Source organism: Gracilinanus agilis, chromosome 4 (assembly GCF_016433145.1).
Source record: "Gracilinanus agilis isolate LMUSP501 chromosome 4, AgileGrace, whole genome shotgun sequence".
Classification (NCBI taxonomy): domain Eukaryota; kingdom Metazoa; phylum Chordata; class Mammalia; order Didelphimorphia; family Didelphidae; genus Gracilinanus; species Gracilinanus agilis.
The window spans coordinates 264,101,812-264,114,136 of NC_058133.1; the positions used below are offsets into that span (position 1 = coordinate 264,101,812).

Below are 12,325 nucleotides of genomic sequence, written 5' to 3' on the forward strand. Positions count from 1 at the left end.
GAAGGACAATAATCGATATAGCTTGTACATACACATTGTCTCCCACATTAGAATGCACATTCCTTGAACACAAGGACTGGATTTTTTTTCTCTTTATTTATATCCCCTAGCAAATAGCACAGTGCCTAGCACACAGTAAGCACATAATAAAAAAAATGTTTGTCAACTAACTGACTTTGTTTCGTATTTATATATCTATATGTTTATGTGTTGTTTTCCACAAATAAAATATAAACCTTTCAAAGTCGGGAATTATTTCATTTTTGCCTCTATATCCCCAGTACCTAGCCAAGACCAGACACATAGTAGGTGCTTGGTAACTGCTTTTCTGAATGAATGAATGGGTAGCTCCAACTATTCCAGCCTTATCTCACATTATTCCTTTTCATGTGGTCCACATCCCAGACAAACTGTACTACTTACTGTTTGCTCCCTGCACATCCTGTGCTTTCTGCCCTCTGCATATTGTGTATACTCTTTCCTAGGCCTAGAATGCCTATCCCATTTCCCTATCACCATTTTTTGAAATATACTCATTCTCCAAGGCTTGCCTCAATGACCTCTCCTCCATGAAGCTTTCCCTGATTTCCTTACCAGGAAATGACTTTAAGAGGTCATGTAGTCCAACTCCTCCTCCTCACTACCATCATTTTGTGGATGAGGATACTGAGTAAGCCTCCTTTGTTCATAGTCACAAATCTAGTGTCAGAGGTGCCTCTGACTCAATCTCTCCCTCTTTCTCTCCCCCTCTCTTTTTCTCTCTCACTCTTTCTCTCAATCTCTCTTTCTTCCTCTTTTTCTCCCTCTTTCTTTCTGCCTCTTTATTTCTTTCTCTCTGCTTCTCTCTCTGTGTCTCTCTGTCTCTGTGTCTCTGTGTCTCTCTCTCTCTCTTCATCTCCCTCTCTCCCTCCCTCCATCCTTCCCTTACACATTTGTACCCTTCTCCACAACACCAGATTCCATAGACCTTTGCAACTCCATCATGGCACCTATCATATCACACATATGTATTGTAGTGAATTAGGTGAATGTTTTATCTTTCCAACTAAACCCCGAGCTCCTTAAGGATAATAATAATAATAATTTATATTTCTATAGCTCATTAATGTTCACAAGGTGCTTTCTTCACAACTTCCCTGTGAAGCAGAAAGTGCAAGTATCCTCCCCATTTGACAGATGAAGAAACAGACCCTCAGAGAAGGGAAATGACTACCCCAGGGTCACACAACATACTAAAAGACCCTGGGTCCTCTGATTCCAGAGCTACAGAGTCACTATGCCACCAATGGCTCTCTATATGCCTATCCTTCTCTTTGTAACCTCCATCAGGGCTCCGCTTGGCGTGCAGAGGGCACACACACGAAGTATCTGCTGAAATGAATTGGAGGGTTCATCAAACTGAGTCACCCTATCTTTGCAACAGGAAACTCTCCCAGAGAACTGGCTTGATGCCCAGCCGGTGCATCCTCCGTTTCAATAAGAAGTGACCAATCAGTCATTTAGATGATCTAAAAGGCATTGGAGCACTCAATGATTTTATCCTCTTGGTTTCAAGCAGGTTCATGAAGCATTACTTTGTGGGTCCAAGAAAGCATTTTTCCATCTCCTAATGGCTCCAACTGCCTGGCAACTTGAAGAAACAGAGAGGCTTGAGCTTCAGTCTGGACTGTGGAAGGGTGAACTTGCCCCATACTGTAAAGAGAAAATGGACACCATTTTTAGATACAGACCTTCCTTACCTTTGAAGACGCTTTGGGGTCTGGCTGATCCCACTTAGTAGAGCCTAATGATACATTAAAGTAGTAGGTCAGAGGCCCATGGTTAGGTAGAGAAGCAGATGAAGCCAGACTGGAGAACTCTTATGAATAAATGAATGAATGAATGAATGAAAGCTAGGCATATCCCAGGTACTGACAGAATAAACATATGATTACCAAGGTTAGAAGATGAAACCCAGGTGGAATTGTCAGCTAAGGGAGATTGGGGGGTTTGGGGAGAGGGAAAGAACATGAAACATGTAACTCTGGGAAAATATTCAAAATAAAAATAAAAATATAATTGTTTAAAAAAAGAAGATGGAACCCAGGCCAGTGAGACAGGCTTTCTTTTAGTCATTATTTTTTACCAGCTGGAATCATCTCTTTTTTTTCTTTTAAAAATTTATTTATTTATTTAAAAAATTTTTTTTCTATATTTACATGATTCATTTTCTTTCCCTCCCCTCTTCCCTCCCTCCTCCCAGAGCCAACAAACAATTCCACTGAATTGTACAAATGTTATCACTTGATACCTATTTCCATATTTTTCATTTTTGCTATAGAGAAAGCTTGGACTCATTCTTACAGGCTACCAAGGCAAAATGGTTGGAATGCTCCTTTCCTAATTCTCTAAGAGGAAAGGGACATGTTTGAGAACACACGGACACCCTGTAAAACCAAATCTACACAACACGTAGAGTAAGAGGATAACAGAAAGAGCCGGAACCTGAAAGCTCTGTGAGCTAGGGCAAATATGTAATCTCTCCGAAACTCAGTTTGCCAATCTGCTGAATGGAGATCAGAATGTTTGTTGTTGTTCATGGGTTTTCTCGGCAAAGATATGTACTAGAGTGGTTTGCCATTTCCTTCTTTAGTCCTCATTTTACAGATGAACTGAGGCAAAAAGGGCTTGAGTGACTTGCCCAGGGTCACACAGCTAGTATGTTTCTGAACTCAGATTTGAACTCATGAAGATGAATCTTTGATTCCAATCCCAGTGCTCTAGCCACTGTGCCAACTAGCTGTTGAGGTCAGGCCCTGTTCCTTAATTCATTATTATATATTTATATAAATTTATATATTATGTGTCATATTTATATATATAATATTATGTATAATATTATAGAAATTTATANCAAGGCCCTGTTCCTTAATTCATTATTATATATTTATATAAATTTATATATTACGTTTCATATATATAATATTATGTATATTTATATATTTATAGAAATTTATATTAAGATACTTTATATATAGATAAATATATTATATATTATTTCTATATCCCCCCTCCAAGGCCCTGTTCCTTAATTCATTATTATATATTTATATAAATTTATATATTACGTTTCATATATATAATATTATGTATATTTATATATTTATAGAAATTTATATTAAGATACTTTATATATAGATAAATATATTATATATTATTTCTATATCCCCCCTCCAAGGCCCTGTTCCTTAATTCATTATTATATATTTATATAAATTTATATATTACGTTTCATATATATAATATTATGTATATTTATATATTTATAGAAATTTATATTAAGATACTTTATATATAGATAAATATATTATATATATATTATTTCTATATCCCCCCTCCAAGGCCTAACATAGGATGTTGCACTTGAATTACAGGCTTTTACAGCCTATAGACACATAACTGAAATATTCATTCATTCATACTATACAAACTAAATTCATGCCCATTATCCCATTTAATTTTTTCTGTGAGGTAGACAGAGAAAGGATCATTTCTAATCTTACAGGTGTGGAAACTGAGGCTCAGTTAAGTGATTTGCCTAACTCTTCCAATTCTAATTTGAATGCTTTGTCCATCATTCTCCGATGGTATTATATGCTATGAGAAAAATTGAGAGAAAAATTAGAGGAGGGAGAAATTTCCAGCAGTTAGAGTGATGAGGGAAAGGGTCATGGAAGAGCTCAGAACTGAGCTGTGCTATGAGGGTTGGGTAGAATTTGAACGAGCACAGAGCAGAAACTGGAAGAACCCACTTTGGAGGCAGATCTCCCTTTAAAAGCACTGAGTGGCTTCTACTGATGACACCCAAAAGCTCTTGGACATTGTGTGGCGTCCAGTCCCTGCCCCCACTTGCCTGCTCATTGTTATAAGGTATATGGCCAAATGTGTGCGGGACAGCGTGGTCTCTGCAGCCCATGAAGCGGAGGACAGCGTGGTTAGCATTGCCTGCAAATTTGTTAGTCAAATAAATGGCAAACTGGTAGCGTCTCTCTTGTCGACTCCTATCTGGCTTCTTCTGGTTCTCTCCCTGATTGACGAGGGCATCTGTCAAGGTTTGGAAGGAGGTAAAGGAGAGGTTCTCCAAGACCACCCTAAAACTTGGGTCTTCTTTGATCTGGAATGCAGAAACAAAGGGCAAGATTGTGGGAGGCAGCCTGGATTTGGGAAGCAAGCATGGGATTCAAACCCTACCCAACTCTGCTACCAGCTACCTTGGGAAAATCACTTTTTTTCTCCACGGGCCTCATTTTCCTCCTCTATAAAAATTATCTGGCTGCTTAATAAATTTTTGCTTATGTACTGATGAGGGAATTGGAGTAGATGGGGGGGGTCCTTTTTTTTAAGAGTTTATTTTATTTTTTAATTTAAATTTTTTATTTTTAATATTTTCCCATAGTTACATGTTTCATGTTCTTTCCCTCTCACCCAAATCTCCCCACCCCCAATAGATGGAGGGTTCTTAACTATGAGTCAGTGAATTTTTTTTAAGTCTTTACTTTCTGTCTTAGAATCAGTATTCTGTATTGGTTCCAAGGCAGAAGAATGATGAGGGGTTGACAGTGGGCATTAAGTGACTTGCCCAGGGTCACACAGCTAGGAAGTGACTGAGGCCAGATTTGAACCTAGGTTTTCCAGATTCTAGGCCTGTTGCTCTACCCACTGAGGCCCCTAGCTGCCCCTCTATTTACATTTGATATTTTATATGGCTCCATTTTAATGCCAAAAAATCCCAATTTCCAAGGCATATACTATCTTTGTTGAGTCAAGTTGTATTCACTACAGTAAGGGTTCAGACTATTATTGTTGACTAATACAAAGAGGGTGTGATTGTAAACCCCCCCCCCCAGAGGCACACAAATGATTGTGCAGGCTCTGATTAGGTCTAGGGGGGAATCCAGAAAAGGGAAAAAACTAATTGCTAGCCTTGAAGGAATTTACATATAGAACTGGGGAGATACTTTGCTCTTTAGTTATTCTTCAGTTGTCAGACTCTGTGACCCCATTTGAGGTTTTCTTGGCAAAGATACTGGAGTAGTTTTCCATTCTAGCTCATTTTACAGATGAGGAAACTGAGGCAAACAGGGTTAAGCGACTTGTCCAGGATCACACAGCTAGTAAATGTCATATGTCAGATTTGAACTCAAGCCTTCCTGATTCCAGATCTGACTCTACCCACTGCACCATCTAACTGCCTGATCCTTAAAAGGAGATAGAGGATTGTTAGAGCTAGAAAGAACCTTAGAGATTAACCCCTTCATTTTACAGAAGATGAAATTTGGACCCAGACAGAGGACACGATGATGGTTATATGATGAAAGCCAAGATTAAAACCAGGTCTCTGATTTCCCAGTTCTCTGCCTACCACTGGACAACCTTCTGTAAGGAATGATAAAAGAATAACCAAGTGGCATGTTACCACTAATTATATATAATTATAATAATAATAGCACCCACATATGTAACACTGTAAGGTTTTTGTGTATGCTGACTGGTAACATATATGCAAGACCGAGCCCTGAGATGGGAGAGAACTCTAAAGGTCTGGGAGATATCCGTGGCATCCTGGTGCAGTGGACAGAGTGCTGGGCTTGGAGTCAGGAAGACTTGAGTTTGAACCTTGCCTCCATCCTTCCTAGCTGTACGACCATGGACAAGTCACTTAAGCTTTGTTTGCTTCGGTTAGTTCAGGTATTGGATGCAGAGATAAGACTCGATGACCTCTGAGATTCCTTCCAGCTCTAAATCTATGATCCTGTAAGCACATTGCAGGAAAGTGGGTCCTGATAACCTTTGTCTAGGCAGAGTTTTTAGTGAGATGAAACCAACTGGAGAGACTGAGTCTGGGCATCCAAAGGGCTTGCCTCTTACCTTTTCATCCCACCTGTCTCCTTCCTCTCTGAGAACAGCAACTATCCTCTGGATAATAATGTCAACTAAAGGAAAATAAGAGAGATGGGTTACTTTTTTATCATTCAGAAATGTTTCTCAAGTGAAAATATTGTTTTCTTTCTTTTTTTTTAAAACCATATCTTTCATCTTAGAATCAATACTATGTATTGGTTCCAAGGTAGAAGAGAGGTAAAAGTCAATGGGGGGGGTGTTAAGTGACTTGCCCAGGGTCACACAGCTAGGAAGTGTTTGAGGTCAGATTTGAACCCAGGACCTCCCATCTCTAAGCCTGGCTCTCTCTCCACTGAGCTGCCCAAATTTGTTTTCTTGAAATGGAATCTGGCACTCAAGACCCTTTTTCTCTTGGTTTACTACATAATTTATCCATCTCAGGAGGAAACTCAGTCCTTTCTAACAGGTAAGACATTGGTGAAGGGGAGCAGGGAACAGGGAAGGAGGAGGACTATAACTATATTGATTAGGCAGCCTGGCAATCCTGTTCATTGACCAAGTGAATATGAACTGATTTCCCCCAAGTCATTTTCTGAAACAAATGAAAATCTTCCGATTCCAGAGCCTCAAGAGGAAAAAGAAAGAGAACATCCTATTAGTGAGAAAAGGACCCTGGATTGGGAGTCAGCACTGGTTTGGGGTGCCAGTTTTGCCACCGACAAACCAATTGTACTGCCTTGGGCAAATTGCTTCCCATCTCTGGGCTTCAGTTTCATAGGACCCCAGAGCTAGAGCTTGGAGGGACCTTAGAGGCTGTGGAGTCCAGCCTCCTCATTTTACAGGTGAGGAAAGAGATTAAATGACTTGCCTGAGATTACCAAAGTTGTATTTATCAGAGGCAAGATTTGAACCCAGGTCTTCTGACTCCAGCCATTGTCCTTTTCACTGGACCATACCCTCTTCATCTTTAAAATGAGAGAGTTGGAGACAGCTAGGTAGCTCAGTAGATTGAGAGTTAAACCTCAGAGAAGGGAAGCCCTAGGTTCAAATGTGGCCTCAGATGCTTCCCAGTTGTGTGTCCCTGAGCCAGTCATTTAACCCCCATTGCCTAGCCCTTACCACTCTTCTGTCTTGGAACCAATACACAGTATTGATTCTAAAACAGAAGGTAAGTAAGGTTTGTTTTTTTAATAATAAAATAAAATGAAATGAGAGAGTTGCTCTGTGTGTGTGTGTGTGTGTGTGTGTGTGTGTGTGTGTGTGTGTGTATGTCCAAAGACCATGGAGAGCAACTCTCTTGTTTTAAAGATAAAGATAAAGATGGGCCAGTGCTCCATGATCTCTTATAACTCTGAGAAGCCAGAAGAAGCCCTACAAGGACACTCTCTGAAGAATTTTAGTATCAGTTGTGAGACATGGAAGACATTGGCACAAGCCCATCCTCCATGGTGTGCCCTCTGAGCAAAGCAGAATTAGGGTAGCTCAAAAGAAATGCGAGGTGCACAAATTTAGAGACATCTCTACCCCAAATATTTGCCCAGGCTATTCGTGTCTGACCTGTGGTAGAACCTTCTGAGCTTTAATGGTCTGAAGGGCCACAGTTGGACACATTGTACGTTGCCCTGACACAGTGATGTCATTGTGGTCCTCTTTGAGTAGAAAGGCCAACAACCATGTTATACTTCTACAATCCTCATTTTGCTCCCAATGTTAGATCCTGCCCAGGGGGATTGGCCTAATGGCCAGCTCTAGCATTCTGTGAGACCAAGAATCTGTGAAATCAGGCTGCCTCCCCAGCCCAGGGTCTCAGAGCAAAAGTCTACCCAAGACCTTCATTAAAGTAATGGATGCTCACTAGCTTTGGAGCTTCTGTCAGGAGGTGGCTTTTCCTCTGGCGGGGGCAGCCCAGCTTGCTTGGAAAGTCCAGTAAAACCAAGATTCCTGGCTTGTGTGGACGTGTCCTCATGTATTTCATCTTCATCTGACTCTGGAAACAGAAAGAAACAAATATGTTTAAAATGGCCGGGGAACCTATAACTGAGAGCAAAGTGACAGAATGACAGAATTTCTGTCTGACCCTGGGTCCTGACCAACAAGTCACAAGAAGACATTCATATGGGAGGAGAAATGGTCTATCAGTCAACAAGTCAAGGGGCAGCTGGGTGGCTCAGTGGACTGAGAGCCAAGCCTAGAGACAGGAGGTCCTGGGTTCAGATTTGACCCCAGACACTTCCTAGCTGGGTGACCCTGGGCAAGTCACTTAAAAGTCCACTGCCTAGCCCTTACCATTCTTCTGCCTTGGATTTAATTATTTAAATTAATATACAGTATTGATTCTAAGACAGAAGGTAAGAGTTTAAATTAAAAAACAAACAAAAAAAAGTCAATCAGCCGGCAGGTATTTATTCAGTTCTTATTATATGCCAGGCACTGTGTTAAACAATAGGGATGCAAAAACAAACCAAAGCAATCCCCATTCCTAAGGAGCATACATGTGAAAAGGAGAAACAATATCATTGTCACCATGGCAGCCTTCATTTCTGACCCACTTTAAGGTTTATAAAGTGCTCGGAGATCCATCATCTTGTTTGATCCCCACGCCTACCCTTTAAAGTAGGTTCAAGGCTTGATTTGTTACTCCCATTTGACAAATGGGCTCAAATTGGGACTCAAAGAGTCTAGACCAGTGATGGGCAAACTACGACCCGCAGGCCAGATACGGCTCCCTAAAATGTTCTATCCCGCTGGGGTACATTATTCCTAATCTGACAAATAGAATTAGTAAGATACAATACAATGAAACTTCGAAAAGAGCTGCCTTAGAAACAGACTGACAGATGATCATCTCCTTTCCTTTGGTCCCTCTTTAAATAGTTCGCCCATCACTGGTCTAGGTGATTTGTCCAAAGGTACACAGTTGCTAAGTGACAAAACTCAAGTTTCCTGATCTGGGGTATAATGGAAAGGGCTCAAATCTCTGCTCTGCTATTTTACCAGTTGTGTGACTTTGGGCAAGTTGTTCATTTCAAGTCTCCCCTTCTGAAGGACACCTCCCAGGACACCAGTGCCTTCTCTTAGATTATCTTCCATCTACTTTGCATAGTTTTTTTGTTGTTGTTGTTGTTGTTTTTTTAACTCTGACTTTCTCTCCTAGTATGAACTCTTAAGTCAGAAGGGTAAAAGCTAGGCAAACAGGGTTAAGTGACTTGTCCAGGGTCACGCAGCTAGGAAGTACCTGAGGCCAAATTTGAAAGTAGATCCTCCCGACTCCAAGTCTAGTATTCTATCCACTGAGCCACCTGGCAGCACCGTCTTTGCATATTTCTTATATGGACCTAGTTATTTACATGCCTTCCCCCATTAGAATGTATACTCCTCGAAGTGAGGGATTATTTTTGCCTTCTTTGGCATTCACAGTACTTAGCATGGTCCCACGAACATAATGTTTCACAAATGTTTGTTGATTGGCTAAATTCTTTGGACCTTAGTGTCTTCATCTATAGAATGAGAAGGTTGGATCTCCATAATCTCTTTCAGTTATTATGTACCAGGACTCCTAATCCAGCCCTCTGAGGCTCCCTGACTCATGCTTCCATGGGCACTGGGAACTTCAGTCATTTCAATCATGTCTGACTCTTTGTTACCTCACTTAGTGTTTTCTTGGCAAAGATCTAAGAATGATTTGCCATTTCCTTCTCCAACTCATTTTACAGATAAGGAAACTGAGGTAAATAGGGTTAAATGACTTGCCCAGGGTCACACAGCTAGTAAGTGTCTCAAATTGGGTTGAAACCCAGGAAGATCAGTCTTCTTGACCCCAAGCCCAGTATAGTACTCTGTCCACTCTCTTCCCTTGAGGTGTCTGGAATTTTACCTTTAGAAAATCATTCCTTTGAGTTAATCATTTCTCATCCTTTTAAAAGGCTAGCTCCCCTGGAAGGAAGAGCACTTTCTTATTAATTACTAATATTTTCCATTCCTGGGGTTATCTGATCCTCCATGCCATGAGAAAAAAAGTTAGAGGTAAAAGGTTCCCAATGGGTGTTTCTAGGTCAGTGGGTGGGTATGTTATAGAGCAATCCCAAGAAGCAAAAATAAGAGGTAGCTAGAGCTAGAAACAAACCACTTGGGCTGTAAAGAGAACTGCACAAAGAGTTAGGAAACCCTAGTTCTAGTCCCAGCTCTGCTACTAACATGCCATGTGATCTTCACCTGAGCCTCAGTTTCTCCATCTGTAAAAGGTGATGATAATATTTGTATTACCTTTCTAAAAGAGATATTCTAAAGAAAACCTTAGAAATATGAGCTTTTGTCCTCTTATCACCACTACCCTTTCTTGGTTCCGGGGGAAGGGTGGGATGCCTTTACAGCAATTCTGCCAATAAACTTTGTCTGATTCTAGCAGTGACTTTGGCGGGGGTGGGGGAGGAGAGACAGTGTGGAGAATGAACTAGAGACAGCAAGGATGTTCTCCCTACCCATAAAGGAACAGTTGAAGAAATAAGTACAGAGGGGACCTGCCACTCTTCAAAAATTGCCAATCCTATCCTAAGGCTGGTCACTTGGAGGAGGGAGGAGGAGGAGGCGTCTACAGAGTTGGAACATAATATAAATAGATCCACTTACCAGAGGCGGTCAGACTTGCTGGTCTGTGGCTGATGCACAAAGGGAGAAAGGTAGGCTTTGTAGGCCTTTTTGTCTCAGGGTTTCCAGCATCCAAGCCTGTAGATTTCTTGGCCTCTTCATTGCCATGTCTCTTAAAAGAAAAGGCCCTCTTGAAAGCAGACTTCTTGTCTTTCTTCCTAAAGGTTGTCTCTTGTGGGTCTACACATGCCTCTAGGGGTTCTGAGCCATGAGGGAAGACATCTTTCTCCTTTGACTTTTTGTCTTTTCTTTCCTTGTCTTTCTTCCTAAAGGTTGTCTCTGGTGGATCTACACATGCCTCTAGGTGCCTTGTGTCTTGAAGGGAGTTACATTTCTCCTTTGACTTTTTGTCTTTTCTTTCCTTGTCTTTCTTCGTAAAGGTTGTCTCTGGTGGGTCTACACATGCCTCTAGGTGCCTTGTGTCTTGAAGGGAGTTACATTTCTCCTTTGACTTTTTGTCTTTTCTTTCCTTGTCTTTCTTCGTAAAGGTTGTCTCTGGTGGGTCTACACATGCCTCTAGGTGCCTTGTGTCTTGAAGGGAGTTACATTTCTCCTTTGACTTTTTGTCTTTTCTTTCCTTGTCTTTCTTCGTAAAGGTTGTCTCTGGTGGGTCTACACATGCCTCTAGGTGCCTTGTGTCTTGAAGGGAGTTACATTTCTCCTTTGACTTTTTGTCTTTTCTTTCCTTGTCTTTCTTCGTAAAGGTTGTCTCTGGTGGGTCTACACATGCCTCTAGGTGCCTTGTGTCTTGAAGGGAGTTACATTTCTCCTTTGACTTTTTGTCTTTTCTTTCCTTGTCTTTCTTCGTAAAGGTTGTCTCTGGTGGGTCTACACATGCCTCTAGATGTCTTGTGTCTTGAAGGGAGTTACATTTCTCCTTTGACTTTTTATCTTTTCTTTCCTTGTCTTTCTTCCTAAAGGTTGACTCTGGCGAGTCTACACATGCCTCTAGATGTCTTGTGTCTTGAGGGGAATTGCAGTTCTCCTTTGACTTTTTCTCTCCCTTTTCCCTCTGTTCCTCAGATCCTGTCTTGGTGAGGAAGTTTGCTAGGTTCTTTAGCAACCCATGCTGGCCCTTCTTGTGGGTCTTGTTCTTGTGGTGGTTGCTTCTTTGGCCACCAGACTCCCTGGAGACCTGTTTAGTTTTCTCTGGCTTCGAGGCCACAGAAGCTCCACTATTTGACAACACTGCTTGCCTGTCCAAGGGTCGAACCCAATCACTTAATGTCCGCCGAAGCTCTGGGCTGGCAGACATTGAGTCCTGAGGGTCCTGAGTTCCTGACATCTTGGAGAACTGAAATTTGTCTAGGGAATGGCCTTTTCTTCTTAGCAAGAGCTCTGCCTTCCAGGACGGCCTCTGTTTCTCCATTCTTGTTTCAGCTACAACAAAAACAAACACTTTTAGAAAAACAGAGCCATGGGCATAAGGGCACACAGGAAAAGGAAGGAGATGACATTGTAAATAAAAACTTATTAAGCTGGTCGAGTACCCTAAACTTAGTCAACTGATTGAATCCTCACCTCAATCCTATAAGGTAGGAAGAATACATGTTAATATTATGATCCTCATTTTATAAAAGAAGAAACGGAAGCACAGACAGGTTATATGATGTGCCCAAGGTTTAGTTAGTGACTGAGAGAAGAATAGATGTCCATTCCTGGTTCTATGAGATGGACCATACCACCATTTCAGTATTTTGGGTATATGCCTGAGTTACTATGTGATCTTATATGTATATATATGTATGTATACATATGTATTATGTAGAGATACATATATACATACACTTGCATGTGTATA

At 41.1% G+C, this 12,325-nt stretch overlaps 1 protein-coding gene across 1 annotated transcript; it reads right to left on the minus strand.

Moving 5' to 3' along the window:
- Positions 1–1,656: 1,656 nt before the first annotated feature.
- Positions 1,657–11,893, minus strand: BNIP5 (BCL2 interacting protein 5). Its single transcript, XM_044677006.1, has 6 exons — positions 11,517–11,893; positions 10,507–11,096; positions 7,736–7,867; positions 5,908–5,972; positions 3,893–4,153; positions 1,657–1,692 (listed from the first exon to the last, which is right to left on the minus strand). The coding sequence occupies exons 1-6, from the start codon at positions 11,891–11,893 to the stop codon at positions 1,657–1,659; spliced, it is 1,461 nt and encodes a 486-aa protein (XP_044532941.1).
- Positions 11,894–12,325: the final 432 nt, after the last annotated feature.

What these genes read in the sequence shown, in the direction of transcription:
- BNIP5 (XM_044677006.1), bottom strand. Translation starts at nt 11,893, where the DNA reads ATGGAGAAACAGAGGCCGTCCTGGAAGGCAGAGCTCTTGCTAAGAAGA. An exon ending in AGGGAAAAGGGAGAGAAAAA is followed by an intron (nt 11,097 to 11,516) that starts GTCAAAGGAGAA and finishes AGACAAGGAAAG; the next exon opens with AAAAGACAAAAAGTCAAAGG. An exon ending in GAGACAGGTGGGATGAAAAG is followed by an intron (nt 4,154 to 5,907) that starts GTAAGAGGCAAG and finishes TCTGCATTCCAG; the next exon opens with ATCAAAGAAGACCCAAGTTT.